Source organism: Alosa sapidissima, chromosome 12 (assembly GCF_018492685.1).
Source record: "Alosa sapidissima isolate fAloSap1 chromosome 12, fAloSap1.pri, whole genome shotgun sequence".
In the NCBI taxonomy this organism is placed as follows: domain Eukaryota; kingdom Metazoa; phylum Chordata; class Actinopteri; order Clupeiformes; family Clupeidae; genus Alosa; species Alosa sapidissima.
Genome location: NC_055968.1, coordinates 25,446,337 through 25,473,616, shown reverse-complemented (window position 1 = coordinate 25,473,616; position 27,280 = coordinate 25,446,337). Strand labels below are relative to the sequence as shown.

At 42.1% G+C, this 27,280-nt stretch overlaps 3 protein-coding genes across 8 annotated transcripts; 2 read left to right on the top strand and 1 right to left on the bottom strand.

Moving 5' to 3' along the window:
* Positions 1–4,802: 4,802 nt before the first annotated feature.
* On the top strand, positions 4,803–17,161 carry cers4a (ceramide synthase 4a). 4 transcript variants are annotated; one of them, XM_042057062.1, is made up of 11 exons: positions 4,803–4,912; positions 6,981–7,166; positions 8,222–8,342; positions 9,444–9,562; positions 10,795–10,852; positions 11,065–11,115; positions 12,601–12,693; positions 14,012–14,140; positions 15,681–15,787; positions 16,175–16,331; positions 16,424–17,161. In XM_042057062.1, the coding sequence occupies exons 1-11, from the start codon at positions 4,863–4,865 to the stop codon at positions 16,613–16,615; spliced, it is 1,263 nt and encodes a 420-aa protein (XP_041912996.1). In that variant the 5' UTR covers positions 4,803–4,862; the 3' UTR covers positions 16,616–17,161. The 4 variants fall into 4 exon arrangements, with proteins under 4 accessions (XP_041912996.1, XP_041912997.1, XP_041912998.1 ...); XM_042057063.1 differs by lacking the exon at positions 4,803–4,912 and adding an exon at positions 5,878–6,015; XM_042057061.1 differs by lacking the exon at positions 4,803–4,912 and adding an exon at positions 6,592–6,753.
* Positions 17,162–17,709: 548 nt separating this feature from the next.
* LOC121677914 (kelch-like protein 23) lies at positions 17,710–27,173 on the bottom strand. The gene is made up of 3 exons (XM_042057066.1): positions 27,133–27,173; positions 19,006–19,414; positions 17,710–18,650 (listed from the first exon to the last, which is right to left on the bottom strand). The coding sequence occupies exons 2-3, from the start codon at positions 19,344–19,346 to the stop codon at positions 18,347–18,349; spliced, it is 645 nt and encodes a 214-aa protein (XP_041913000.1). The 5' UTR covers positions 19,347–19,414; positions 27,133–27,173; the 3' UTR covers positions 17,710–18,346.
* On the top strand, positions 20,747–23,022 carry lsm7 (LSM7 homolog, U6 small nuclear RNA and mRNA degradation associated). 3 transcript variants are annotated; one of them, XM_042057067.1, is made up of 4 exons: positions 20,747–20,881; positions 21,695–21,785; positions 22,115–22,186; positions 22,540–23,022. In XM_042057067.1, exons 1-4 carry the CDS (start codon positions 20,762–20,764, stop codon positions 22,680–22,682), a joined length of 426 nt encoding a protein of 141 aa, XP_041913001.1. In that variant the 5' UTR covers positions 20,747–20,761; the 3' UTR covers positions 22,683–23,022. The 3 variants fall into 3 exon arrangements, with proteins under 3 accessions (XP_041913001.1, XP_041913002.1, XP_041913003.1); XM_042057068.1 differs by lacking the exon at positions 20,747–20,881 and adding an exon at positions 21,319–21,420; XM_042057069.1 differs by lacking the exon at positions 20,747–20,881 and adding an exon at positions 21,463–21,597.
* Positions 27,174–27,280: the final 107 nt, after the last annotated feature.

Sequence of the window (27,280 nt, the reverse complement as noted above, 5' to 3'; positions counted from 1 at the left end):
TGTAGAAATCATAAATAAAATACAAGGCAAAAAAGCAATGGCATTAGGTAGCTCTTCCTTGCATCCACGCTAAACTGAGTGCCAATTCGACCAGTCGGGGGGGGGGGGGGGGGGGGGGGGGGTTATATTCCGAAAGAGCCGAGCAACACACCAACATCCAAACGCTGCTACTTATAGCGATTTAAGGCCTAGGCTAAATGAGGAAGTGATTTACGCCATGTGATGTAAATTATGGGGCCGGCCCATGTAATCAATTGGGGGCGTAGTCCCTGGCTACATATATATAACATCTTCAAATTAATTTTGAAGGAAGATGGTCATGAACACATCATGTTATTACACAGGCTACCAATGTATGACAGTTTTACATTATTACATTACATTTGGCTGACACATGTTTAAACCAAAGCGACTAACATCATGGTAACAGTTAAGTTTTAAAGAAATTTTCTCAACAATTTTATGACAATTTAAAAATGGTAGAGTACAGTAAGAATAAGTGCATCAGTGAGTGCTGTTTTTAAACAGTTGAGTCAGTTCAAGACGACTGGTAAGTGCTAGCATCAGCAAGACTTGTTGTAAGTGGTGCTATGAGAGGAGAGGATATGTGAGTTTTATAAGCTTGTACAGCTTGATGGTCAAGGTATTTAGCAGACACCTTTGTCCTTAGTGACAAGACATCCCAGACAAAGACATTCCAGTATTTTACATGAACATTCCAGATATGTTTATCATTAAAATCCATCGGATACCAAGCTTGCTCACTTGGTGCCCACTGTGCTGTGATAAGATAGATAGATAGATAGATAGATACTTTATTGATCCCTAAGGGGAAATTCAAGGGTCTCAGTAGCATACAGACATCACACACAACATGCACTTACAGCAGAAATGGTAAACATAAGTATAAGTATAAACATATAACAAGGATACAAGGATACAAGGAAGTTTATTGTCACATGCATATAGTTACTGGAAGTAAGAAATGCAGTGAAATTATGTCTGGTGTCAGCCTATTTGTGCATTAATGGGGGGGGGGGGGGGGGTAAAAAGTGCAGTAGAAGAGGGGTTTAGTAGATTAAGTGGCAAGGGCTGCATAAAAAAGGTGGGGGAGGATTGGGATTGGGTGGGGGGCACCAACAAGGAGCACCCAAGGCTAAAGGTAAAGGCTAGGCAATCAAGGACATGGGTAGATGGAGGAGAAATCAAAAATAATAAATAAAAAGTGTGCAAAAGTTGGAGAAAGTCAGATATGTGTGTGTGTGTGTGTGTGTGTGTGTGTGTGTGTGTGTTTTGACGTGTGATGAAATAAGAAAATAAATAAAAGGTCTGTAGCATAGGGAGAGGGATGTAAAAGTGCTAAAAGTCTTGTAGGTGTGTGTGGGTGTGTGTGTGTGTGGGGGGGGGGGTCATGAGTGCTGAGGAGTGAATGAGTGCAAAGTCAGTATAGTGTGAGTTCAGAGTTGGGAAATGTTTGAGAGTGCTGAGGAGTGAATGTGTGCAAAGTCAGTATAGTGTGAGTTCAGAGTTCGGATGGCCTGGGGATAAAAACTTCTCCTGAGTCTCTCAGTTCTGGCTTTGTGACTACATAGGCGTCTTCTGGATTTCAGCGGTAGGAATAATCCATTGTTAGGATGAGAAGAGTCCTTCAGAATCTTTTGGGCTCTTAGGAGTACTCTTCTGGAATAGATATCTTGTAGAGCAGGGAGTTGAGTTCTTATAGTACGTTCAGCTGAGCGCACTACTCTCTGCAGAGTACTACAATCTCTAACTGTGGAGTTCCCATACCAGGTGATGATGCTACCAGTTAGAACACTCTCAACCGCTGAAGTGTAGAAGGCCTTCATGATGGATGTAGAAACTTTGAATTTCCTTAGCTGATGAAGGAAGTAGAGTCGTTGTCTGGACTTCTTCAGAACATATTGAGTGTTAACAGTCCATGTTAAGTCTTCAGTAATGTGGACACCAAGGTATTTAAAACTTGTGACTCTCTCTACAGGTTGCCCGCTGATCATTAGTGGGGTGTAACTGTAGTTCTGCTGCTGCCTTCTGTAATCCACTACCATTTCCTTGGTTTTATTGATATTCAGTGTCAAGCTGTTAGATTGACACCACTGTGCCACCTCATCAACCTGATCCAAGTAGAACTGTTCATTGTTGTTACTAATCAGGCCCAAGATCACTGTGTCATCTGCAAACTTGATGATGGAGGTATTAACTAAACTCCACTGTACAATAAAGACAGTAGAAGATAAGAAAGAAAACTAACAAAGCTAAATACTAAATATATAAATTAAATTTAGAAAGTCCAATGTGCTTGAGGGTGATCAAGCATAAGACGCTTGTAGTGACAAGGCCGGGACTGGTAAGGGGAGTGAGTGTCATGATGAAGGTGCAAAAAGTAGTCCAACCATAGTCCTTTAGTTATGTGTGCATCGCAAGGTGCTCAAGAGAGTGAGTGTCATGGTGAAGGTGCAAAAAGTAGTCCAACATTAGTCCAACAGTGCAACAGTGCAAGAATAAGATCTAGAGACCAGCATAAATAATATGGACAAATAGGAGAGTAAAGTATAATGTAGACAAGGTAAAATAAAAAACTATGTCAGTGCAAGAACAGGTTGAGGTTATAGCCATTCATTCATTCAGTATTGTAGCAGAAGCCTGACCGCAGCCATTGATCATGTGTGCTAATATAGCATGAAAAACAGTCTAGCAGTAAAACAGTAGTGAAAACATTAGGCTGTGTACAATAGTAAAACAGTAGTAAAACAGTAGTAAAGCAGTAGTGGGCAGTCAGTACTCACATGGAGAGGGTGGAGAGGCAGACAGACTAAGCAGAGAAGTCTATCTCTCCTCTTCCCTTTAGTGAGGCATTGAAAAGTTCAATGGCCCTGGGGACAAATGACTTCCTCAGCCATAGTTGTGCATGGCAGTGAGCGAAGTCTCCAGCTGATCAAGCTCTTTTGCTTTTTGATAGTGCTGTAGAGTGGATGACATTCATTGTCCAAGATGTTGATCAGTTTGTTTAGGGTCCTTTTGTCAGATATTGAAGTGATGCACTCCAGTTCAGCTCCCACTACAGAGCCAGCCTTCCTTACCAGCCTGTCAAGTCGCCCAGCATCCTTCTTCTTCGTGCTTCCTCCCCAGCATACCACTGCATAGAAGAGGGCGCTGGCCACAACAGACTGGTAGAACATCCTGAGGAGCTTGCTGCACACATTGAAGGACCGCAGCCTCCTCAGGAAGTACAGCCTGCTCTGTCCTTTCTTGTAGAGTGCATCAGTGTTGGCTGACCAGTCCAGTTTATTGTCTAGGTGGAGACCTAGATACTTGTAGGTGCTTACCACCTCCACATTGACCCCATCAATGGAGACTGGTAGCAGAGCGGGCTTAGACCTGCGAAAATCCACCACCATCTCCTTGGTCTTTGAAGTGTTGAGTTGAAGGTGATTGAGTTTGTACCAATGCACAAAGTCCTCCACCAGGCTCCTGTAGTCCTCCTCTTGCTCGTCCCTGTAAATCTGTTGTTATTCTGCCAATCCTGCCTAACTGTTGCTTTAAGGTGCAATTCTTACGTGTTCGTTTTCATATCTTTCACCACTCCAGCTGTATGTTAGCACTTTGTAGAACATACTAAATGTGTTGCATTTTATTTTACTCCGTCTCCACAGATTTCAGTATTACACAATGATGGTATTCAAAATGTCTGTCATTGGGGTAGTCTCCCATGCTGACACACCCAGAGCATAAACAATGTCTGCCACAATCACTCACAAACTTATTTGCCAAAAGGAAGCTGGTGTTTTCTCCCCTTTGAATCCAAGGTGTTTTATGAGGCCACATAATTGAGATTTGACATTTGTGAACACATGGTAAAGTAGCTACACTATGCTAACAGCCTTAAGCAGGGTGACCTGTACTGTATACAAACATAACAAGGAGGTCACCAGAGATTTTCTCTTTCTCTCTCTCCCTCTTCTCTCTCAGGGAGTTGCTTACTCTGGCAAAGTGCCACTAGGCTAAGCAACTGAGCCTGCCAAAGCATACACACTGTAAAGGCCCTCCAAAGAGACAGCTGTAAACCCTTCAGAGTTTGCCTAAACATGAGCCCAATCAATCTGCTCCTGTATGGACTCCATCATACATAGTATCAAAGTTATTCCTCCAATTTACAAAATGTAGCCTATTCATTAATGAGGCTTAAATGAGCATTTTACATTGGAAAAAATGCACTTTTGTGTTGATTTTATAAATGAAAGACGCATAATGGTTTTATGGTCCAAGCCTCAGGCTACCTAACTACAAGCAAACACCACCGACCAGACCAGCTGGCACTGATAACATACTGAATGGTGTGTCGATGTTGTATAGCGTGGAGGATTTATGCATTCATGCATTTATGCATTTAAAGAATTTCTTTGCAGCACAAATCAAAGAAGTTAATGTATAACCTTGACGGCTAGAGGAAACAACAAGTGTGCTTACATGCCCTTTACTATTCCATGAAAATTAATTGATACCAAGAAGATCATACCAAAAGTTGTTGCTCAAGAGGAGGGGATTTTTTTCATAGTGCATTTTTAAATACAACTGTAATAATAATAATAAAACAAAAAAGACATGAATAAAACAAAACTTTTCCATTTTCTGGTTAGGAACAAGAGTCTGAACAAGAATTGTTAGATTTTTATCAGCATCTTTTACGTGAGTGGTGCTGTTCTGCCTGACAAGTAGACTCCACCTTCAGTCAGGTGAATAAGACTTGACATTTCCTCCTTTATCAGCCCTGCTTACTCTGTTCCCTCACTCCATGCCATGTGGTTCAAGGTTAAATAATTGCTCATTGCTAACTGTCAGATCAGATGGAGGCCTCTGTGATGAATCTCCTGCAGAGTGAGCGACACATGGTCAGGTAACAAGGGTACCACTCGTTTTGCTGTATATAACTTCCGTTCTTGCCTGGATGTGTGCTGCAATGTGACTAGGTTCGCCATGGTCTGAGTGTCTGGTTTTTTTTTTTATTACATGGGCTATAAAGATACAATGATAAATCAACACAGGGGTTATTCCCAGTATACTTATTTCTTTGTTTCTTGCAAAACCTCCATAAAACCTACACCTTCCAGGGAAATGTTTGCCTGCCAAGACAAATCTGGTTTTGCAACTCAGGTCCATCTATGGAATGTTCAGGAGGGCCAGTTTGTGATGAATTTGATAGTGGATCTCTTGCCACACGCGGAAAGCTCTTAACATTGCTTTTCTTACAGTGATTGACACTAAAGATGGTGTTGCTATTCTTTCAATAATTCTTTCTTGTTTTATAGAGAACTGAGTGAACTTTATTGGTTGTCCAGATGTATCAGATCTAGAGAGAAATTTACAGCTCAAGCTTTTTTACTCAGCTCACTCTCAGTCTGGTTACCTGACATAGGCTATTTCCTGAATGTGAAGTCGCAGTATACCAAATGTACAGCAGAGGGCGTTGATTCCCTATATATGATACAATAACAGAGCCCATGGTTCGTCAAAGGAATATTTTTTATATTACTTAACCATTACGTCTTACAGTCTGTGTTTTCAGATATGCCTATAACTGCATATTTAGACTATTTGTTAAAATTCCTGGTTTTGTCTAAATGTTGCACAGAGCGGATGTGTAAAGCATCTGGCTTGCACCACTCAGTAGGCCTATGTGGGACAGTCTCACACATCTGCATTCTGTATGTTCCCCATATTTTCTGAATTGCGCATAATGCTATGCACACGTTTGAACTAACATAGCCTAGGTTAACAGGATTTTTCATTGCGAATTCATTTTCGACGCCACCATCGATTTATCAACAAACCCCGCCCTCCTCCACGGTGACATAGCCTACTGCTGTCGTTCTGCAGTTTGACTTGGCGCCAAGAGTAGGCTACCTCCCATCCATCCTCCTTGTCTCTGCCCCCATCCTCTCATTTCTCCCTCCACACCTTTCTCCCCCATCATCGGACACCGGAGTATGCAGAGCAGAGGTAAAGATTATTATTTTCTGTATTTCTGCGTTATGGTGGCTACACTATTATCGGTTTAACTGTAAATTAACGCAAGTTTATGGGCTAGCCAGCTGGATAAATAACGGAAGTTATTGATGCGGTTTGAGTCGAAAGGCAGACAGATTAATTTGCTTAGCTTGGTATTTTGTCTAGCCATGAGCAGGTGACATTAGTTGGTTAGCTGAATTTCTCTTGTTTTAAAGAGGATTGGTTAGTTTGTGCTGAGCTGTGATTCTGGGCCTCTTATTCGGTTTTTGGGTAAGGGTGCTGATGCTGCTGTTTACATGGCGCGTGCAGTAACCCAAAGATATCGTAGGCTAATGCCCCTTACAATGAACCTGTTCGCGAGCGGTGGGGTAAGTTAACATCAGACGCTTCCGAACATCGTTCTTCTGCCGGGGACATATTTGTTGTCAAAATCAAAACAGCCAAAAGCTTTGGGAGTAGCCTGTGTGATAATCGCATTAGCAGACTGTTGTGGCAATCATGCGTCACAGCTTATAGATAGATGATTTTCTATCATTGTGTTGATAAAGTTTCAGTTTATTAAAATTCGAGAAATGAGAGAAAAGGTGGAAGGAGTAGGCCTAGCCTATTTCAGAATATGTTCTGAAATAGTCCCTGTTAGCGGCCAAACTACATCAAACACTCAGTTATGTCTGGATCCTTTTCTTCACAAAGCAGAAAGCCTCTGTTGATACTCAACGTGGAGGTTTGGTAAGCAAAGATTCATCAGTTGTCTCGTACCAGTTTGGTGTATCAGGATGAGTTCATACTTCATTCATAAACTAAATGTTTTATATTTACTGATGCCAGTGACACCTCATATTTCCATTGTGTTTCCCAGAGTTCTTTCTCACAACGTGTGCTTTTTAAAAAAATCATTTTTTGTTAAATCATGGATATTTGTTTTCAATTGTCTTTTTTCCCCTCTTTCTCTGTAGGATGGAGGGTCTACTGAACCAGTGGCTATGGCAACAGGAGTACTGGCTGCCCCCAGGCATTACGTGGAAAGACATGCGGATGGAGGAGAGGATGGAGAAAGGGAGTCGGTACCCTCGTCCCCGTGATCTGCTTCTCACTTTGCCTCTGGCACTAGGCTTCATTGCCCTCCGTTATGTCTTTGAAAGGTCAGTGGCCTTTGTTTTAAAAGCTCCTCTATAGACCACATTTTTTAGGCATAGCTTATCTTGTTCGTCGTGTTTGATGTCCCATTTTTGACTACACATAATCTTCCATCGGAGCGTCGCATTGTTCTCCGTTTGAAGTTTTTTCAGACCAGCCTCCAGTGCATGTGGTGAAGGTAGGCTACAGGGGCATGTTCCTTGACTGGACAGGCCAGTGCAACTGAGACAAGAAGACAAGTGGTGTAAACTAAATGTTTTAGCGACTGACTGGAAGGCTTATCATTCTTCTGAGACTGTAACTGTCAGACTGGGCAGGGTTAGGGAACAGATATCAGATGGCAACAGAATGCCATAGTGAATTATGGCATTCAGAAATGCACTGTTTTACAACAGCGGCTATTATAGTATTCCAGTTGAATATCTTCATCAACATCAAGGCTCAGAGATAAGATACCCTGGCTTATATTTTAACCACCATCATGTCGTGAACCGAACTATGTTTCCAGATAAAAAGTGGACCTTGCATCAGGGAAATGACACCATAATAATGCCACGATAAAGTATGCTAAACCACTACTACAAAGCAGTTAGATCAAGACTATTATGGACTCCTTTTACAGCGTTATTCTTCATGTCCGCATTGATAGCACCTAACCGGTTTGAGATGAGAAGGGCTAACTCTAGGGTCAGGATGGGGTCTGTTTACATCAGAACAGCAGGCTAGCCTGTGGGTGATGCTGGGAGGGCAGCTGTTGGTCTGTAACCTGAAGCCCTCCTCGGCTGCAACCCATCCCTGACCTTCTTTGACAGCCTGATTGCCTTGTCAGCTCACTCCTGTCTAATTAAGTCTCTAGAATTACACAAACATAGAAGACGCCCATAAACAAACATAGGTAGTCTTAAAAGTACTCAAAAGTCTCAAAATGATATAGCTGTGGCCTTAAAAGGGTGATTTTGTTTGTGGTTGTGGCTTAACAGTTGTGGTGATGATCTAACTGACATTGTACGTGTTAAAGGGAGGTGTGCTAGTGATATCACAAATTGCTTTTGTCCTGCAGGGTCATAGCTTTGCCACTCAGCAGACGTTTTGGTGTCCGGGACAGGCAACGGGTACGAGTTGCCTTTATCCCAAAACTGGAGGCGTTTTACTTAAAGAAAAGAAAGCAGCAGCCTTCACAGGTCAGTGTGCTGGATGCATGACCCTCCCAGAGGTGTGAAACGCTCTGCTGATGGGCTGTGTGTACACAAGTTGTTTTTCACCTCAGTAACATCTACAGTTCAATGGGTGCCAAAGCTGTGATGTCATTTCCTGTGGATCATTGATGATATGAGTGTTCACTGGTCAAACTATGATTGGAGTGTCAGTAAACTGGACGCGTAAACAGAAATGGGTTGTTCATATTGTGAGCGGAGCAGACAAAACAGTACAAACACAAATACCACTAAACCCCTTATTCCTCCTGGGTCTTCATGCAATCTGGTCTCCACCCTGCCCAGAGCACAAGTCAGGAGTGAGGTTATGAGGAAATACACCGACCTCAGTGAGCTGCACAGAATTTACAAGTACAGGCAGGAGTGAGTTTCTGTCAGGTGGAATTGCTTTCGCTTCAAAGAGGGCTTCACACAGTCTGCAAAAGGTTCTGCTGACTGCCGTGCTATTGACTTGTGTCTCTTATGTAGTAGGTTGCTACAAACGCAGGGTCGTCCAGTGGTCTTAGCCTACTTTTTTTCAGAGCAGTCTGATCTACTTGTAGTTCCTGGATCATTTGCAAACCACAAAGCCTATTGTGTCGGAGATGGTTTTAGTCAGTTGTATGTTCTATACTCACAGTACCTGCCAGACAGTACCAGTTTTTATGAGTCTACAACACCTTCATCCATTTAGATAAAGGAAACACTGATAATACTAGCTTATATGACTTGCCATGCAAAGGCCCAGTGGAAGTTAAGCTGAAGAAATTCAGATTTAAGATCTCCTCTATAAATGTAGGTGTGCCATGCCACTGCTTATCTGCATCACACTGAAAACCCTTTGCACACACGAGAAAGGTGTTCACATAAAGGTGTTCACATAAAACCCATGCACATACATGATATACATGTATGTAGTTGATGAATAAGCATATTTTGTTTTGTCAGCTGTTAGTTTGCCTGAAAGGTCAATCCACATGTACTACATTTTGTGTTTTAAAGGATACCTTTTGATGATCACATAGCTGTTTGGCATGGTGGTGAGTGTGGCGCAGGGCTCATGACTCCTCGTCTCTTGTTTGAGAGCAGAGTGACATCCTTGGCCTGGTGAAGCAGTGTGGTCTAACTCGGAGGCAAATTGAGACATGGTTCCGCCATCGCCGCAACCAGGATAAACCGAGCAACACCAAGAAGTTTTGTGAGGCCTCGTAAGTCATCAATGCTACCACTCTACATGACTTTTTAGAGAGACAATGGGCCCTATCATGACATTCTAAAGTGCATCGTCACTCGTCAAAAGTCTATTCAAATTTAGTAGGATGTCCAGTTCACATTGGGAGGGGTTTCGTTATCAAAAGTGGAACGCATGGCGCAACAAGGTGTTCCTAGGTTTTTTAATCAGTCATATGGGTGTGTTTGGGGCGTAACATCATTTTAAACCAATGAGAATGACATCTGTCATTCCCTTTAATGGCGCAAAGTGCGATATGTCAAATAAATGCATCGGTAATTTGGCATTCAACGGCGCAATTGAAGGAGGCTGCTCGCAAAACCGTATGGAATAGTCATTCTTAAACCATGCTTTACTAAAACCTAGCATAGCCTTCACGCATTTGCACTCGTCTATTATTTGAACTCATTGGCAAAGTGAAACTAATTTCACCAAGGAGTCAGTCAACGACAAGACAGTTATATGCAGTTACTTTCACTATTGACTGACAATGGGTTACCACTGAAAACATTTATCCTGCAGAGGAGTTGCTTATATCTCGTGACAGTGCGTCTTCAGCTGTGCTCCATACGTGTCTCTCGCCTCTCCCCTAATCACTTCTAACCATCATTACCAATTTGCAAATGATGGTGAATAACTACTCATCATGAGATGTACAGTATTTCGTAATATCTTTATTCTAATTATGTTTCCCATTGTAATCGTGCAATTTGTAATGCTTTGCATGGACGTGCGCTGGTGTGCGTTCATGAATGATAGAAGGATGGTGCGTGCACCTGCCAATATGACTGTTGACATGCGCTCTTAAAATAGCATATGAACAACTCGCCATTGACTTCTGACCAGGTTTAGGTGGTGTATGATAGCGATTTCTAGACAACGCGCCAGGCCCCTCCCTAGGTTGTTAATTGCCACACCCCTGGGCGCAATGTTTAAAAAATAAACATGCAAAATACCGAATTAAATTTTGCGCGGGTGGAAAATGAGTTTTACGCCATGCGCTGGTGCCCAAAATACAGCCCAATATGTAGCTCTTGTTTTGTAGACATTTTTTTCCAAGCCTGAAAGCAATGACAAGATAAAGAAAAAGCAGTTTTATCTTGTAATGGGTTATTAGTCTGCAAGATATAAAAAGAAATAATAATATTCAAATAATGAAAAAAAAATCTAGAGTTTGGGTTCAACCACAGCTGTCTGTCATATTTCCAGGTGGAGGTTTGTCTTCTACCTCATAGCATTCTCAGCAGGCCTTGCCTCTCTTATAGATGTGAGTACTGTGCACGCCCTCCCTCAGCCTCTTGTGTTCCGCTATGTCTACATGTGCCTTGCCTAAGTTGCTGTTAAAAATATGTGTTTAAATTATAAATGATTCTTGCATAGCTCGGCAGCTGCACGGCTACCATCTGTACTGATGTGGTCTCCTGCACGTGTAGCTGAACACTGACTACTGTGTGACTTGTTGTCTTTCTGCCCCTGCAGACCCCCTGGTTTTGGGAGCACAGGGAGTGTTGGCAAGGGTACCCCAAACAGGTGAGCTACTTGCCTTTTTACTTTCCCTTTGAATCACTTTGGGGCAGCAGGGCCTACTGGTTAGGGCTTCGGGCTTGTAACCGAAGGGTTGCCGGTTCGATCCCTGACCAGTAGGAAAAATGTGGGCTGGGGAAGTGGTTGAGCACTGCTCTCCTGGTTCGTTTCCCGACCAGTGGGAAAAATGTGGGCTGGGGAAGTGGTTGAGCACTGCTCTCCAATGCCCACATCCACAGCTGAAGTGCCCTTGAGTAAGGCACCTAACCCCTCACTGCTCCCCGAGCGCCGCTGTAGCAGGCAGCTCACTGCGTTGGGATTAGTGTGTGCTTCACCTCACGGTGTGTTCGCTGTGTGCTGAGTGTGTTTCACTAATTCACGGATTGGGAAAAATGCAGAGACCAAATTTCGGGTCTCGGGTCTCTGCACGGGATCAAAAGAGTATATATACTTATACTTATATATACATTACTATATACACAGGAAGCATAGTTTTTCTGCTCTCCCTAGGATTGCTGTGGAATTCCAAACCCCCCCCCCAACACACACACACACACACACACAGTCACACACGCAATTATTGTCTTTTGCACCTAACTCAACCCCACCCCTAACGTGAACAGGAAAATAAAAAACAATAACTTCTTCTACAGACTGCAGAGATTAATAGTATTGACTTTCTAAGCAAGATCGTAAACATTGTAGTGTTTTCTTCCCTCAGGGTTAAAGGATGTAACTTACGGGGGTGTAAGAGCTGTGTCAACTTCCCGCCATTGTAGGGTCAGTCCTGTTGAAATGTTGTTTTGTTTAGCACAGGCGTCTGTAACTAGACCCATCCACTGTTTGAGTTTGTGCTCCATACGAGTCAGGCCCTCTGCTGTTGGTCTTGTGCAGTGGTATTACAGATTACAGATTATCTGAATGTAAACTTCCTGTCAGGAAATCTCATCCCACTCATGCCCTCAGACAGCTGCTCCCTCCCTCCTCCCTCCCACCTCCACGCTTGACGAGTTATGATTGGCAGGCAGCAGTGGAGCAGGTGGAGACTCCTCTGGTCATCTCCTCATGAGGAGCCAGAGGTCAGAGCTCCATAGACAAGCATTACTCTCCAGGTGTGGCACATCACTCATTTATTTGAAATGGTCCTTTCCATTGATCCCACTCCCATCCTCTCACCCACTACATCCACCAAAACATACGCACATACTTGCAAAGTTAGAAACAGGTGCGGATTCTTAAATTGCATCCAGGGGTTGGGTTGCTCCCTCCAGTCTGTTTGTATGTTGAGGTAGGGCATGCATGGAAGGCTCCACAGAACTGGGATACCTATCTATGCAAAGAGAGTTAAAGGCTGCGTGCCTTTCAGGAAGTATTGCCCGTAGGTGGGCAGTCTTATCAGTGACATCAGCTTGTATGTGACTGTGACGTTTCCCATCCCCCCACAGTTACAGATAGCTGACTTCCATAATGTTTCCTATGTTTTCTCTGCAGCTGGTTGCCGAGGCTCACTACTGGTACTACATCCTGGAGTTGAGCTTCTACTGGTCCCTACTGCTCTGTGTGTCTGTAGATGTGAAGAGGAAGGTAAGTGTGATCTCTCTAGCCCTGTAAGCAAATCCTGAACCTGAACGCCCCATGCACATAAAGCCAGTGCTACTCCATCAGTGAATAGAGCTTGAGGAGGGCAAGAGAGAGTGAAGGGAAACTAATTGCAAGGAAAAAGCTATTCCTGCTAACTGACTAGTTTGTAAACTTTGTACATGAGTAGTTAAGTCACAAGATGGATGTTGAGTTGTGCAACACCAACTGTGTGTATCTGTTCACCTTCTCCCTTTCTTGTTCACATGTTTCCCAGGAGTCATTTTGTAACGAAAAAAAAAGTTAAATATCCTTCCACTTCTGTGAAGATTGACATGCAGGTTTTTGCAGGTCATGAACATGAGACAACCTGCACTGATTGCCTGGGAACTTTTCTAACCCATTGCTTACCAATTTCAGACTGGTTCTTAAAACTTGTTTGTTGTGGCATGACATTTACCTGAGGCTTTGATTCACTCTTCCTATGCCTTCTGTGATGTATTTGTTTTGTTTTTGAAGAGATTAATTAGCTAATGCTTTTTCTTCAAAAATCATTTAGTTTCTGGTCAGACATGTTCTGTCCCCGCCAGCTCCGCCATGCCACTATAACTCATTACAAAAGGGCCTGTCTTTGCTGATTTACATGAGGAGCGATGTCTGGCACTGCAGCAGACGTGCTGAGGGAAGGGTATTTGTGTGCTCCAGGAGAGGTGGTGCTCTGAGAGCTTGGGGAGTTTGGGGGAAAGAAACAGAAATGTGTCCCCATTCAGCAGGCTCTAGCTGCACCCTCTCAGGGGACCCAATCCTCCATTGTTTGCTCTGTTTGCACAGGGATGCGTTTTGTTCCTTTTTTGATGCTTGAGAGCCTTAGAAAAGCATTTAAATGTTCAAAGAGTTGATGTGAAGGCAGGGAAAGAGGAGATTAATGGACTGTGACATTACATCTCCTTAGCAATGAGGGTTCCACATTTAAGCATATAATTATAATCGGTGCTCTTGGAATGCATGGTCATTGAAGGTGTTCAAATGAATCATTTGCTGCTGTTTGATGGTAATAATATATCTACTACTAGGCCACTACATATATGATGTCAGATAACAATCCTCATATCTTCTTAGGGGAGAAAGTACAAAAATTGGGGTTTCTTTTTTTCTTGTACTCAATTAATATGTGGTGGTGACAGAATTGGTCGATAGACAACACAGGCCCATAACCACCACAGCAGCTAGTGTGTTTATGTGTGTGAGTAGGGTACTGATGACTGATGACTATATGTTAAAGCTGCCTGTATTGTTTCTGTGTCCGTACTTATTGTTCTTGCAGGATTTCAAGGAACAGATTATTCACCATATCGCCACCATCTTCCTCATCGGCTTCTCATACTGTTCTAACTATGTACGTGTGGGGACTCTAGTCATGTTAGTCCACGATTCCTCGGACTTCCTTCTGGAGGTGAGCACCAGGAGGGAAATATGACTGAAGGGGGTTTTGTGAGCATCCAGACCGGCTTTGTTGTGGAATGTTATTCCCCCAGGCCCGTTTTCAAGACATTTTGTTTCCTTTACTATTGTGTGATATTTCACTGATGCTGATCTGACTGTTTTAGAGTTTCTGAAATACTGTATGCATGACCTGTCTGGTGACATCAGACGGCATGGTTCTCTGGTAGATCTGAATGGTGCCAGATTTTTTTCTCCCACACTCTGTGGGAGAAAAAAATCTGGCAGCATTACAAAGCTCCAGGCCCAGACTGGCAACACATTCTCTCTCTCTCTCTCTGTCAGTTACAGAGCTCAAATCATTCAAATGTTTTAGATTAGCTAGATTAGCATTGGGCTCTGCATCACATGTATGATAGCTGAACTCAGGACTAAGGTTGTTTTTTAACTAAAGGGGCAGATGAGAGGGTTCACAGTAATTACAAGGTTAGAAGGAGGAAGTGACAGCGGCGGAAGACACACCCCCATGGGAGAGCTAAACCAGGTGCATCGTGCCAAGGGGGAACCGATGGAGTAAAGGTGATGAGGGTTGGGGAGAGACAAGGACAAAACCTGCCAGAGAAGGGGAAACCCCACAGCCTCTCTCCAAAAGGGGGATTTGGGGTTGATGATCAATGTGAGGACATATCTGAATGTGCGATGTGTACCTCTTTGAGAGAATTTATCAGGAGAATCTATAATATTTTTGACGTTTTGAAGTTCTTTATTGAGACAACTTATTACCAGTTATTACCAATTTTATTAAGGAACATTTCTTTCAGTGTTCCGATTAGAGGTCTGCAGAAAGGTTTCGTTTGACATTAGGGGACACACTTTTTAACAGAATTTCTTCCTCTATACAAGGTGTAGTAGATCAATATCTTGAAAGGAGGAAATATTACTTTTGAAACCGCTGCTCTGTTTTTTGTTTCCAGCTCTGGGACTCACAAAGCCTATTTTATTATTTCTCTAGACCAGTTTATGCTTCCTGCCAGAACAGGGAAGAAGGAAATGAGAAGCTTTCATCACTGACATTTTAGTGAGGAGTGTTGTTTACATTTGTATGAATCATCACATTATCTTCAGTATTTTATTTCCAAAGAGAAGGTTGAATGTCTTCAAATGAAATGATATGCTCAGTCTGTCCTTTAGGCTACGGTCAGATTACTGGAAGGATGTTGCCCAGTGCGTGTTTGCACGTAACTTGAAACATGCAGATGCGGGTCGTCTCGGGACAGAACTACATTCACAATAGTGAGAGACATGGATGGACATGGACTTGCATACTAGCAAAAATTGAGCTTTGTGCCTGGACAATGTCTTGGACTTGGCAACTTGTCACTGGCAACTTAGGTTCAACCTACCTGCGTCTTAAGCCCATCCATGATTCTGTGTCACTATTTAGTGTTAGTATGCAGATGTTTGAATGCTGCTTGCTCATTACAATACACTACTAATGAAGCATAGGGTTTGTCTCACAAGTATAACCGCAGGTTTATACTTTTCTATTGCAGTCCGCTAAGATGTTCAACTATGGTGGATGGAGAAAGACCTGTGACGTGCTGTTTGTCATGTTTGCAGTGATTTTCTTGGTGACTCGGCTAGTGGTCTTTCCAACTAGGTGAGATATTCATTTATGTGCTGATAACAAACATGGACAAGATCGGCCTATTTAATGAGAGTATAAGCTAAGATAAGATAACACTTTAATGTCCATTTACACAGAAATTTATCTTGCCTTACAGCTCAGCAATCAGCATAGAAAGACGTTAAAAATAACATTCAAGATCATAAAATCATTCACGTATGTAACAGGTGTAGCCTACACATAGTCAATGTCCATTAGACTAGGGATTAGGGATCTACTTTACTCTCCTCTGTTGATTGAGTAAAAACAGAGTGAGGGAGGAAAGAGTGTTTGTATTTATTTCTCCTCCTATGATGAGAGAATTATGTACTGTATGTAGGTTTATCAGTAGATCATTTTCTTTCTCTCTCTTTCTCGTAGAATTGTCTACACTACACTTGTGGATTCTCTAGATTTTTTCGCCCCATTCTTTGGCTACTACTTCTTCAATGCCCTTCTCCTGGTGTTACAAGCGCTGCATATCTTTTGGGCCTGGCTGATCCTGCGCATGGTCTACAAGTTTGTCTTCCTTGGCAAGGTGAGTCAGGTTCACAATCACAGTACCTCCATATGACATTAGTATTACATAGATACACAGAATCTTAAATCTATACCATGTCTCTTTGAAAGGTGGAGCGTGATGAGCGGAGCGATGAAGAGAGTGATGTTGAGGAAGAGGAGGAAGAGAAGGAGGAGTGTAGTTGGGAGCAAAAGAAAGGCACCCTGAACTCTAAACTTGCCTCACTGGCCAACAACTGTGTCCTCAATAACTTAACCCATCAAAGAAGAAATATGAGTTACCGGATGGCCAATACCAGATAGTACTAAGATCAAACAAGAGGTTGATATGTATTATCCTGGTTTCCTAGAGCTAACTTTGTGGTTTATGCATTACTACTGAAGTCCACTCATAATTTCACATTAGTTCACAGTCATATTGGGAAATAATACAAAAGAAAGACGTGTTCTAATTTCGTCACAGACTATTTGTTGTCACTCCACTGTTTCAAACACAATGGATTTGTTTTAAAATTGACAAAAGAGACATGGCAGGAATATCAGTTTTGTTTCATTTTCTGGTTACAGTAATTCTTTTTGGGCTCTTCACTCTTGTAATTACTTGCCTTTATTTGTCATTCAAGACCTGTAGATCTACTCAAAATGTAAAGGTGTATGTAGTGTATGTAATGTAGTGTGATGAAAAAGAAAAATTGAAACGCTTTTTTAAAGAATTGTACAATTACATTATGAGTGTCTGTGACGGACAGGTTGTACAGAACTGGAAGTTGTTAGGTGACTGTGAATTTGTTTAAAGTAATATACTGGTATTTTACATGTGAAAGATAAATAAACATACGTTGATTGAAATGGGGTGTTTTGGAAGTCTGCCTAGTCAGGGAAGCAATACACATTAAGATACGGTTGTTATGCATTTGCTGACAACTCAAAAGACAACTTTTTTTAATTATTTGAATAAGTGTTTGCATAGTTTTTTTCCCTTCCTACCTCACAACATAGAGCCTGCTAGACTTTGACATATTTTATTGCCATTACAAAGTCTTTTTTATGATAATTGGATGTTCAGTGCTTTTTACAACCACCTGTAACGTCTTCTTTTGGGTCGTTTTTATAAGTAAGTAAGTAAATAAATAAATCTGTTATATTTGTTTTAGTGATACACTGAAAACTGCTTTATTTTACTGTAAAATACACACAGGATACATTGTGCAATGTAAATATCCATTGATTTCAGCATTTTCAGTTTCTTGGATTATTATCACTTCTATTTTCTGCATTTGAGTGTCTTAAGTTCTAGTAAATACCATGGGTCGGTTCCACACGGTTAGCATTTGTGAGCTTTAATGTATCTCCTTATTTTCATTCAAAAATCATTCAGAAAATGATAATTCAGCGTATTTTCAATGTGAAGACAACACATATTTAATGTCACAATGTGTAGATTATCAACACCAATAAACTCAATAAATAAATTCAAAATAAAGTCATACTATATATGCACAGCTATGCTGTTTCTTAACTTTAATAGAAGGCCCAGACCTGCAGGCTCAGTAGCAGCAACAAGGCTAATGAACAATGGACAATGAGAGCCTGTTATGTGTCTGTGATCACACACAAACACCAAACATGCCAACACCCACCCCCATACAAACACTATCACTTACACAGATATATCAACTACAGCATCAGCACAACACCCACAACAAGCGCTTACATATTATACTCTTATTTTTTTTTTTATTGCTGCAGGAGAAGTCATAACACACCATTTTACTTTTCTTATGCATGTATAATGAAATGGAACAATAAACAAATCATGAATCAAAAAATTAACGGTTTAAATATTATTCAACATCCTTACCATCAACTTTGTATGAGTAGTACTTGACATCTTTTTACATTAATATGTGCCCAAAACTTGGTGCAGTGCAGTACAAAAAAGGAGTGGTAAAATGACATGACAAGATAAAAACATTTTTGAGTATAATCTGCCAGAGGCCACTAAAGTCAGAAAAACTATTCTGGGTTTGTGTTTTAGTAGTTTATCATACGGATGGAGACACATCCGTGTACAGGAACTGGACAGGGTATTGCATCATCTATCTCAATACAAGTGTCAATGTATGGATCAAAGAGAACCATGTTGGGAATGTTCCTCAGCCTTCGCTCACCCAATAGGTAGATTTGCCCACTGGCCGTGGCACATCCAGTGAAAAACCTCCTATCCAGACACTCCTCCTCCAGTAAGGTCCACTCATCTGTGTCTATGTCCAGCCGCAGGGCCTGTCCTCCGAAGAGATAGAGAGCACCATTCAGCTCTGTCGCCAGAAGGTCATAGCTGAAAGAGGAAGTACAGGACAGTCAACCATAAATCTAGGAGTTTTTCTGCCCACAGTCACACGGCCTTGACAACACTCGCTCTGAATGCAAAACATGATGGAGCTAGACTAACTGGTAGGGCCGCCTTGCTCATTGCACTTGTATTGAGCAATTTTGTAGTTAACATCTGATTCTAGAAAATTAAATCATTGCAAAATCAGAGCCCTTGGCCATCATTTATCCTGCCTTCTGAAATCAGCCACTCTGTGTAGTCTAAATGGAAAAGTACCAACTGTAACCAACTGAAATGGAGATGGTCCATAATTCTCTGGGGCCTCATCAACATTTTTATGAAACGGAAATGCTGTACATACCGTGGATGAGGGCAATGCAAGACGACGTCCCATTGGTCAGTCTTCATCTGGTAGCGCTGAATCCCACTGTACACCTCCCCGTTCTCATCCAGTCCACAAGCCACGTAGATGCAGGAGCCCATGGTGACCACGGCCGCTCTCTCCACCGCACACACCATGGGGCTGACCTCCTCCCAGGCGTCCGACCCCAGTACAAGCACCTCAACATTGTCCACAACTCCGTCGTCCATGCTGCCACCCAGCACATACAGCCTGTTGCCCACGCCGACAGAGCAGTGGCTGTGTCTGGACTTCTGCAGTGCCGGTCCGTCCACCCAGCGCTGGTTTCCGCACTGGTACATCAGCACCCAGTCCACACTGTACCACCCGATCTCACGGTAGTAGCCCCCTGTGACCACCACATTGTCCTCTAAAAGACAAAAGTGTTTATTAAAATGGATGTCATTAATTTTGCAATTAGTTAGAAGTGTAAAATAGATAGATAGATAGATAGATAGATAGATAGATAGATACTTTATTCCCAGGGGAAATTCAAGGTCTCAGTAGCATACAGACAACACACACACATTCACTAACAGCCGAAAAAGTAATTAAAAGTATATAATAAAAACACAACTAAGCAATAAGGACAGTAGAAGATAAAGAATATACTAAATATACTAAAATACAAATTATACTAACTAACACTTAATCTAAATCAGTTCTAAAAACAGTATCCACATAGTAGTGATTAATCAATCTAGAGGCGCTTGCAATGACTGAGGTAGGGACTGAGCCTGTGATTCTCTGTGCATAGTAAGGTAAGGTAAGGTGCTCTGTGTAAGTGAGTGTCATGGTGATAGCATATCAGAAATTCAACATATCTAATCTATCTAACCACTGTTCTTCTAGTCATGCGAATTAAATGAAGATGAAATGTATTCAGCTGAGTTTGGCTGAGTGGCTGTGTTTTCACCACCCATCTCCTTTCAGAGAAAGCAATTTACCTACTGCTGCGATTGAGTACTGGGTGAGGTTTTTTCTCTTCATTGGAGCGCAGCACTGCCACCTGCTGCTACGCGGGTTGAACTGGTACAGTGGCTGTGCATCAACGTCATGTGGCCCACCAATCATAAACAGGGATTCTCTTGAGCGTCCCCGAGGCATGGAGCGGCCAGCCGTCCAGCTGGCGGGGATGTTGTTGTTGAGTCTGCAGATGAGCTTGGCTCTCGGGTCAGAGCCTTTGAGCCGGGTCAGCAGGTCTGTGAGGTAGGGAAGAGTCAGGGACTCTGGACGCACTAGTCCAATCAGCTCCATGAAGTCATCCTCCCTGCTGGGGTCAAAGGTCGCCCAGCGCAAAGTCACTTCAAAGGCCAAGTCCTCTCTAGGTATGAACAGGTCATCACTAGCAAGCAGATCTGCCACGCTCTCCTTGGAGAGATACAGGAAGTCTTCGTCAGATGCTATGGCAGGTAGGTGGGTGAGGGCCACATCTCTGGCTGCAGCATATAGTCCTAGACAGCCTAACTGCCAAGCATATGCCATCATGCCCAAACAGTTGCTTAGGTGTAGCTCCCTCTCAAGGAACTTACAGCAAAGTAGTCTGGCCTTTTCCAGCTGAAGGAAGTCAGCTGCCTCCAAGATTCCCAGAACATTTTGTCTATTCAGAGGTAATTTAAGAGTCTTAGTGAAGTCCATGAGTATGCGGAACTGCTCTTCGTGTACTCCTTTAATCACAATTTGTCTTTTAGTGCTCTCTTTACCGCCACCATAGAACATGGCACGGAAGTATGGACTGAAGTCTGCCAGTTTTTTTCGGTTCACTAAGAAAGACTCTGTCTCCACAAGAAGGACTGTGTCAGGCACCACATCGTCCACTAATCCCACATCAGTCTTGGTATGTGCCACTAAAAGACCAACTACACTGAGTCCAGAGTTATCCCTTTCTTTCTCTTTGTAAGCCATATTAGAGGTCCACTTTCACAGACTGCAGGCAAAGGTATTTATACCACACGTGGTTGCCAACTTACTTGGCTGAGTAATGGGGTCACTGTGTTTGAAAACAAGAGCTAAATATAACCCCTCAGTTTGCTGTGCATAATTCTGTCATGAAAGGACATTCCTTGCACTTCACAAAAAATAAAATGCATGCAGTTTGAAGTTCAAGCAATCTTCTCACAACCTGAAAATCAAATGTATTCTACAATGTTCAGGTTACTGCGTTTTGTTTGGTACTACAGTAATGATAATGTCTACAGGATCACCAATGGCTATACTATATCGTCTTCAGTTTACACATATTAGCCAAATAAAATATATTAAAATCGCCAAATCTATGCTGGCCTATGAGACGGGTTTGAATTTCATGGCTGACAAGAACCGATGGGGTCAAAGTTGAATTCGCAAAAGGGGCGGTCTTACATTTTGAACATGGCGGTGAGTTCTGCGTCTGCTTAGCGTAGTTGAATGAATTCAATGAAATCACAACATTGTTTAAGATTTTTGTATTAAACACAAATTATTTGTAAACACACTCCGGGGTTACACAAATCTCGAGATTCAAAAGCATGTTTTACTGTGATGTGCAGTGGACTACTTCGAAGTGTTAAGCAAGTAAGCTAGCTAGCTAACTGGCTAGCAAGCATGCTAGTAATGTTGTTAACCGAACCTCAGCTTAATGAGAGTAAACAGACATGCATTCCTGTTGTAGGACAAAGAGAAGAAGAAGAAGGAAAGTATATTCGACCTGTCGAAATACATCGATAAGCCAATCAGAGTGAAATTCCAAGGTGGACGAGAAGGTAAGCGACTTGTGATGTAGAAAACTAGCCTTAACACAGCTTTAGCATCACTATGAAGTCCTGCATTTCCTTAGACTGTAGGCAGTTAGACTAGAAGCTTAAACTTCGGTGATATCATTTAGGTCTAAAGTAAATATGTTCAATGTGTCATGTTGTAAGCAAGCGTGTATAACAATAGCCAGTGTCAGTTTTGATTCCACGTGAAAGTCAATTCAGTTGTCTCGCTAATCTCTTTGTAGGTTACTGTAAATGCTTTCGGCTTGCTTAACAGTTATAGCCTATACGGTTAACACTTTTATAATCTAGTTTTCCTTCTTTTCTCATTCCAGCAAGTGGTGTCTTGAAAGGCTTCGACCCTTTGTTAAACCTCGTATTGGATGGCACTATCGAATACATGCGCGGTAAGTAGGATGGGCGACACATGACATTCAACTCGGGTTCTTCTCCAGCTGTTTTTAATTGAGCGTGTATCCATAGAACCTGAGTAGTTGAATACCGGTATGCTACAGTGCAGAGGAAACGTGGTTTTCAAACGTGTGTGTGTGTGTTCTTGGTCGTCAAATGTGCATTACAGGTTTTAACATGCATCAGAAATGGTGTGCTTTTTATATAGATATATATAGCAATAGTAATTTTCCTGTCAAAATCAAAAAAAATAAATCTGTTTGAAAATACCTCTTCCACTGGACTAGAAGCTCTACCTTTATCTTATAATGACTCTAACCCAATAACATTCCTTTGTCCTTTTATGCAGACCCTGATGACCAGTACAAATTGACTGAAGACACTCGGCAACTGGGCTTAGTGGTGTGTCGAGGGACTTCTGTGGTGCTCATCTGTCCTCAGGATGGCATGGAGGCCATTCCAAACCCTTTCATTCAACAACAGGATGGCTAGTCCTCTGCAAAACCTCATAGAGCTCATATGTACATTATTTGATTAGATTGAAGTTGTGGGTAACATTTGTTAGACAGACCTATTGAGTTGTGGCAGAAATCATGCTAGTGCTTAAGCCTTGGTTCAACTATTATTTTGTACCACACCACTTGAGTAAAAATGTGTTTGTTTCACTGTTTCACCATTTTTTTTTCTGTTGTGGCGCATTGAATCAGTTGGAAACGCGGCAGAGTTGTAACATCTTATTTCCCTCTTTGTCTTTTTTTTTATGAAGACGTTTTTGAAGTGTCCATATTTTTGGAACTGATGTTAGTTTACAATTAAATTGATATTTCATAAACTGCAGTCCTGGGAATTCTTTTGATGTGTGACTGAAAGTTTGCTGATTGTGAGAGTGTTGTGTGTGAGAAAGAGAGGGAGTGAAGTTTATGGGTTTTTCAGTAAAATATCAAATTTTACTCTGAGTACTGTGGTGTAATCATTTTATGTACTCACACTTTCTTTATATATGTGGAAACTTATTTCCTAATTCAAAACAATATTTATGAGAGCCTATCTTCAAATTCCAAAAAAGGTTGGTTGTCAGAAGTGCTTCGTCACCGATATCTCTCGAAAGCAGGTGCTCTTTGGTTTTACCATCAGTGCATGAAGACATGATTTGTCGAAACGCGTAAGCCCACCTAAATTAAAGGTTTTTTAACTATAAAAAGCAGTGTGCCTTTGGACTTTTTTGGTCAAACCAACTCTTTAAAGACAATATTTATGAGATTTTTTTTTTCCAATTAAGAGATTAGGCTTGCTGTAGGTGGTGTCTGTAGATCAGTGTTTCCGCAAGTGTGGTCTGCAAGCAGACGTAAAATAAAATATAGATGAGTTGGTTGCAATATTGAACCATCTTGTATGTAAATCCAAACAGTTCTGTTACACTGCCTATGTAAGCTACACTACTGTAGTTTAAATCATATGAATCCTCTGACACAATAAGCAAGGTGCAAACAATAAGTAAAAAAAAAGCTTCCATCCCTGAACGAACTCCATTAGAAGAGATGTTGGAGTAGGACTATCAGGATTTTAAAAAACACCTCCCACCCCGGCAGCAGCCTATTTCAGTTACTGAAATCAGGCAAGCGATTCAGGAGTATCATGTCTAACACAGAAAGACTCAGGAGGAGTTTTTATCCACAAGCTGTTAGGCTCCTGAATCAAACCATGACGTGCACCTCCCTCATGAACTGCACAATGCACCTTGCACTTTAAGCCCTGGTTCTACTTTTAGTGAGCTTTTAGTAGTACAAGGTTTTATTGTATTTATGGGTAGGAGTAGTCTGGGGGGTATATCTTTTTATCTTTATTTTAGTTTCTTATTTATTCATGTTTTAAACTGAACTTTTATTCTATAACTTATTATTACACTCGTATGTGATAGCACAGTTGGAGTGGAGTCAGGAGTTCATTTCACTGCTTGTTGTAGGTATAGTATAAGTATATATACTCTTTTGATCCCGTGAGGGAAATTTGGTCTCTGCATTTATCCCAATCTGTGAATTAGTGAAACAAACTCAGCACACAGTGAACACAGTGAGGTGAAGCACACACTAATCCCAGCGCAGTGAGCTGCCTGCTACAACAGCGGCGCTCGAGGAGCAGTGAGGGGTTAGGTGCCTTGCTCAAGGGCACTTCAGCCGTGCCTACTGGTCGGGGTTCAAACCGGAAACCCTCCGGTTACAAGTCCGAAGCGCTAACCAGTAGTCCAATACAGTCTCCAGCCGAATTTTTACAGTTTCATGCTAACTTAAGTTTAATTGTCCTTTCAAAGTGTCGTTAATTCGAAATATTTAAACACTGTTCATTGCCCCCCTTAATTTACTGTTCGCGGTCAAATTTGACCAGACAGTTTTAACTGCTCTTAAATACCAATACCATGACAAAAGGTATTATTTAATAGAACATTATTGTAAATAGACCCTTATTAGGACATTAACATCTACATCATGTGTGTGGGTGTGTGTGTTTCTGTATGTGCATGAATGTGTGCGAACACTGGTGGCTCACATGCACAGTGGCAACATGACAACATGAACTGTGTGTGTGCGTGTATGTGTGTGTGAGAGAGAGAGAGTGGGTGTAAATGTATGTGTGTGTGTTTTTTGTGTGTGTGTGTGTGTGGGGTGAGTGTTTCCATGTGTGTACATGCATGTGTGTGCAAACATTGGTGGTTTTCCTGCACATGTGGAAACATGACAACATGATCTGACAACATGAACTGTGTGTGTGTGTGTGTACGTGTGTACATGTGTGTGTATGTGTCTGTTTGTGTGTGTGTGGTGTGTGTGTTTCTTTGTGTGCGTGCATGCCTGTGTGTGCGAACATTGGTGGTTCACATGCACAAGTGGCAACATGACAACATGAACTGTGTGTGAGTGGGTGTACATGTGTGTGTGTGTGTCTGTTTTGTGTGTGTGTGGGTGGGTGTGTGCGAACATCGGTACAAGTGGCAACATGACAACATGAACTGACAACATGTACTGAGTGTGTGTGTGTGTATGTGTGTGTGTGTGTGTGTCTGAGTGGGTGTACATGTCATATGTAAGGATATATGGATAATTGTGGTCATTTGTGCATGGTGTGAAATGTGAATTTTTAGATAATGATTGCTGTGCTTTTTACTTTCTTATTTTATCTTGTGGTGTGCATTGATTGCTGTGTATTATTGTCTGACCGTAATTGCATGACTCGGGGCTACACCCTTTTCACCCCCTGCGCTGCAGGTAAGAGCTGAACAATGGCCTAATAGCTGATTAGGTTTACAGGTGTTATTGATTGCCGGCCTAGTAGTAACTTAGACTTATAGGGTGGACTGTTCAGATGAAGTGGTGCGGCCTGGCTTGCTGTTTGGTGTCTGCTGCTCTTTTTTGCTCTTTCCTCCGTTTTTGCTGTGGATAGTCCGTTTGGAGCTCCTGGCTTAAGCTGCGCCTGTGGTTCGCTGGATTGTTGAGCTGCGCTGATCTACGACTCCAGTTCCCGACGTTACGTTTTGGGCGAATGGTTTGCCACTCATCCCCGTGGGTTTCCTAAGGTGTGGAGGCCCAGTGTCTACAATCAACCAAGCTGCACCGGCGCAGTGACTGTGGGCTACGTGCAACCGGACTGGGAGTCAGATGCGTCTGCTCCTGCAATGCGGCTTCTCTTTTGTTGTGTGCATGTTGTGTGAGCGCGCGTGTGGGTTATAGGTGCGCCTTGGATACGCTGTTGTGAACTGGACTGATAAAGAGGGGATTCCCCATACGGACTGTGTGGACTTGCTGTAGCGTCTGCTGTGTGTGTGTGCCTGTATCGGATGGAACGTGGACTGGTTATTCGAATTGCCCCATACATGAACGAGTGCATGAATGGTGTACACTTTGAATTGAAAGCTTGTAATAAATATATATATTTTTATACGGATTTGCTGTTGTGGTAGTTCTGTTCTGTTGCTCCCACCAAATTAAAAGAACTTGCCGTTCATTGTTAGAGTTCCCAGCTCTTTAATTGGGTGGCGTAGTCGGGTAAACCAGTGCCAATTATATGTGCGTTATGTGTGTGTGTGTGGGTGTGCGTGCTTCTGTGTGTGCATGCATGCATGTGTGGGAACATTGGTGGTAAGTTGTAGTGTGTAAGATGTCTTTCATCTCCTGGATGAAAATTATATTCTTTCCCATTCATTTTCTATGGCGGTCATTAACATTGAATAAATCACTGAAAATTCGAAGAAAGTAGTTGAAATAAATTATGTGTTCAAAAGCCTTTTATGAAGGATATCATAAGATCTTGAGGCAATCTGTTGAAAAATGCCATTTATGGTACAGGGAATGTGTAAATCGGTCATTTTTGACCGGAACAGTGTTAGAAGGTTAAATGGGAATGCAGCTCTCCAGCGTCTGGTGAAAGAAGCAACAGGAGAAGAGAGAGCGGTGATGCTGTTAATTTATTCCTGATGTGGGACGTTGCAACCCATTCATTAGGACTGTGGCAATGCAATGTATCAATCTGCGCTTTGGATAATCTGATTTCATTCCTATATTTGAAGACACAAGTAGCCTACAATGGTGCGCTCTGGAGATATAAGTGAACAACATTTTTATTTAGTAATTTAGCTGAGACCGGGTATCTCACAGATTTCGTCTCTACATTGGGGTTTGCGGCTTGAGTAACGAAGTGCCCCGGAGGAGGTGTGCTGTGCACAAAGCAGAGCACTGTTACAGGAACTGATAAGAACGTTTAAAGCAATGCCTGCGATTTAATAGCCTCTCAGCTTCGACAAGGGCCATGAGGCAAATGTGGATAGTTCAAGTTTACAGTAGGCCTTTTGTGGAGAGGCCTAGCCTATTCTTTATAGTTCTACACAATTCTATGAAGGTAGCTAAGCTTAATATGATATATTGTATTTTTTTTTATACGTCTTGTGGCCTACCTTGAAACGTTTTCTTAACAGTGCACCGAATTCCTTTTATCTTTGGGTGTGTCGCCAAGCCTAAAGCGTTATTTAAAAGCCTTAACTGATGCCTTGCCCATTTGTTTGCCGGCTGGTAGCCCGAATTATGTACTCTAGGCCTAAAGTA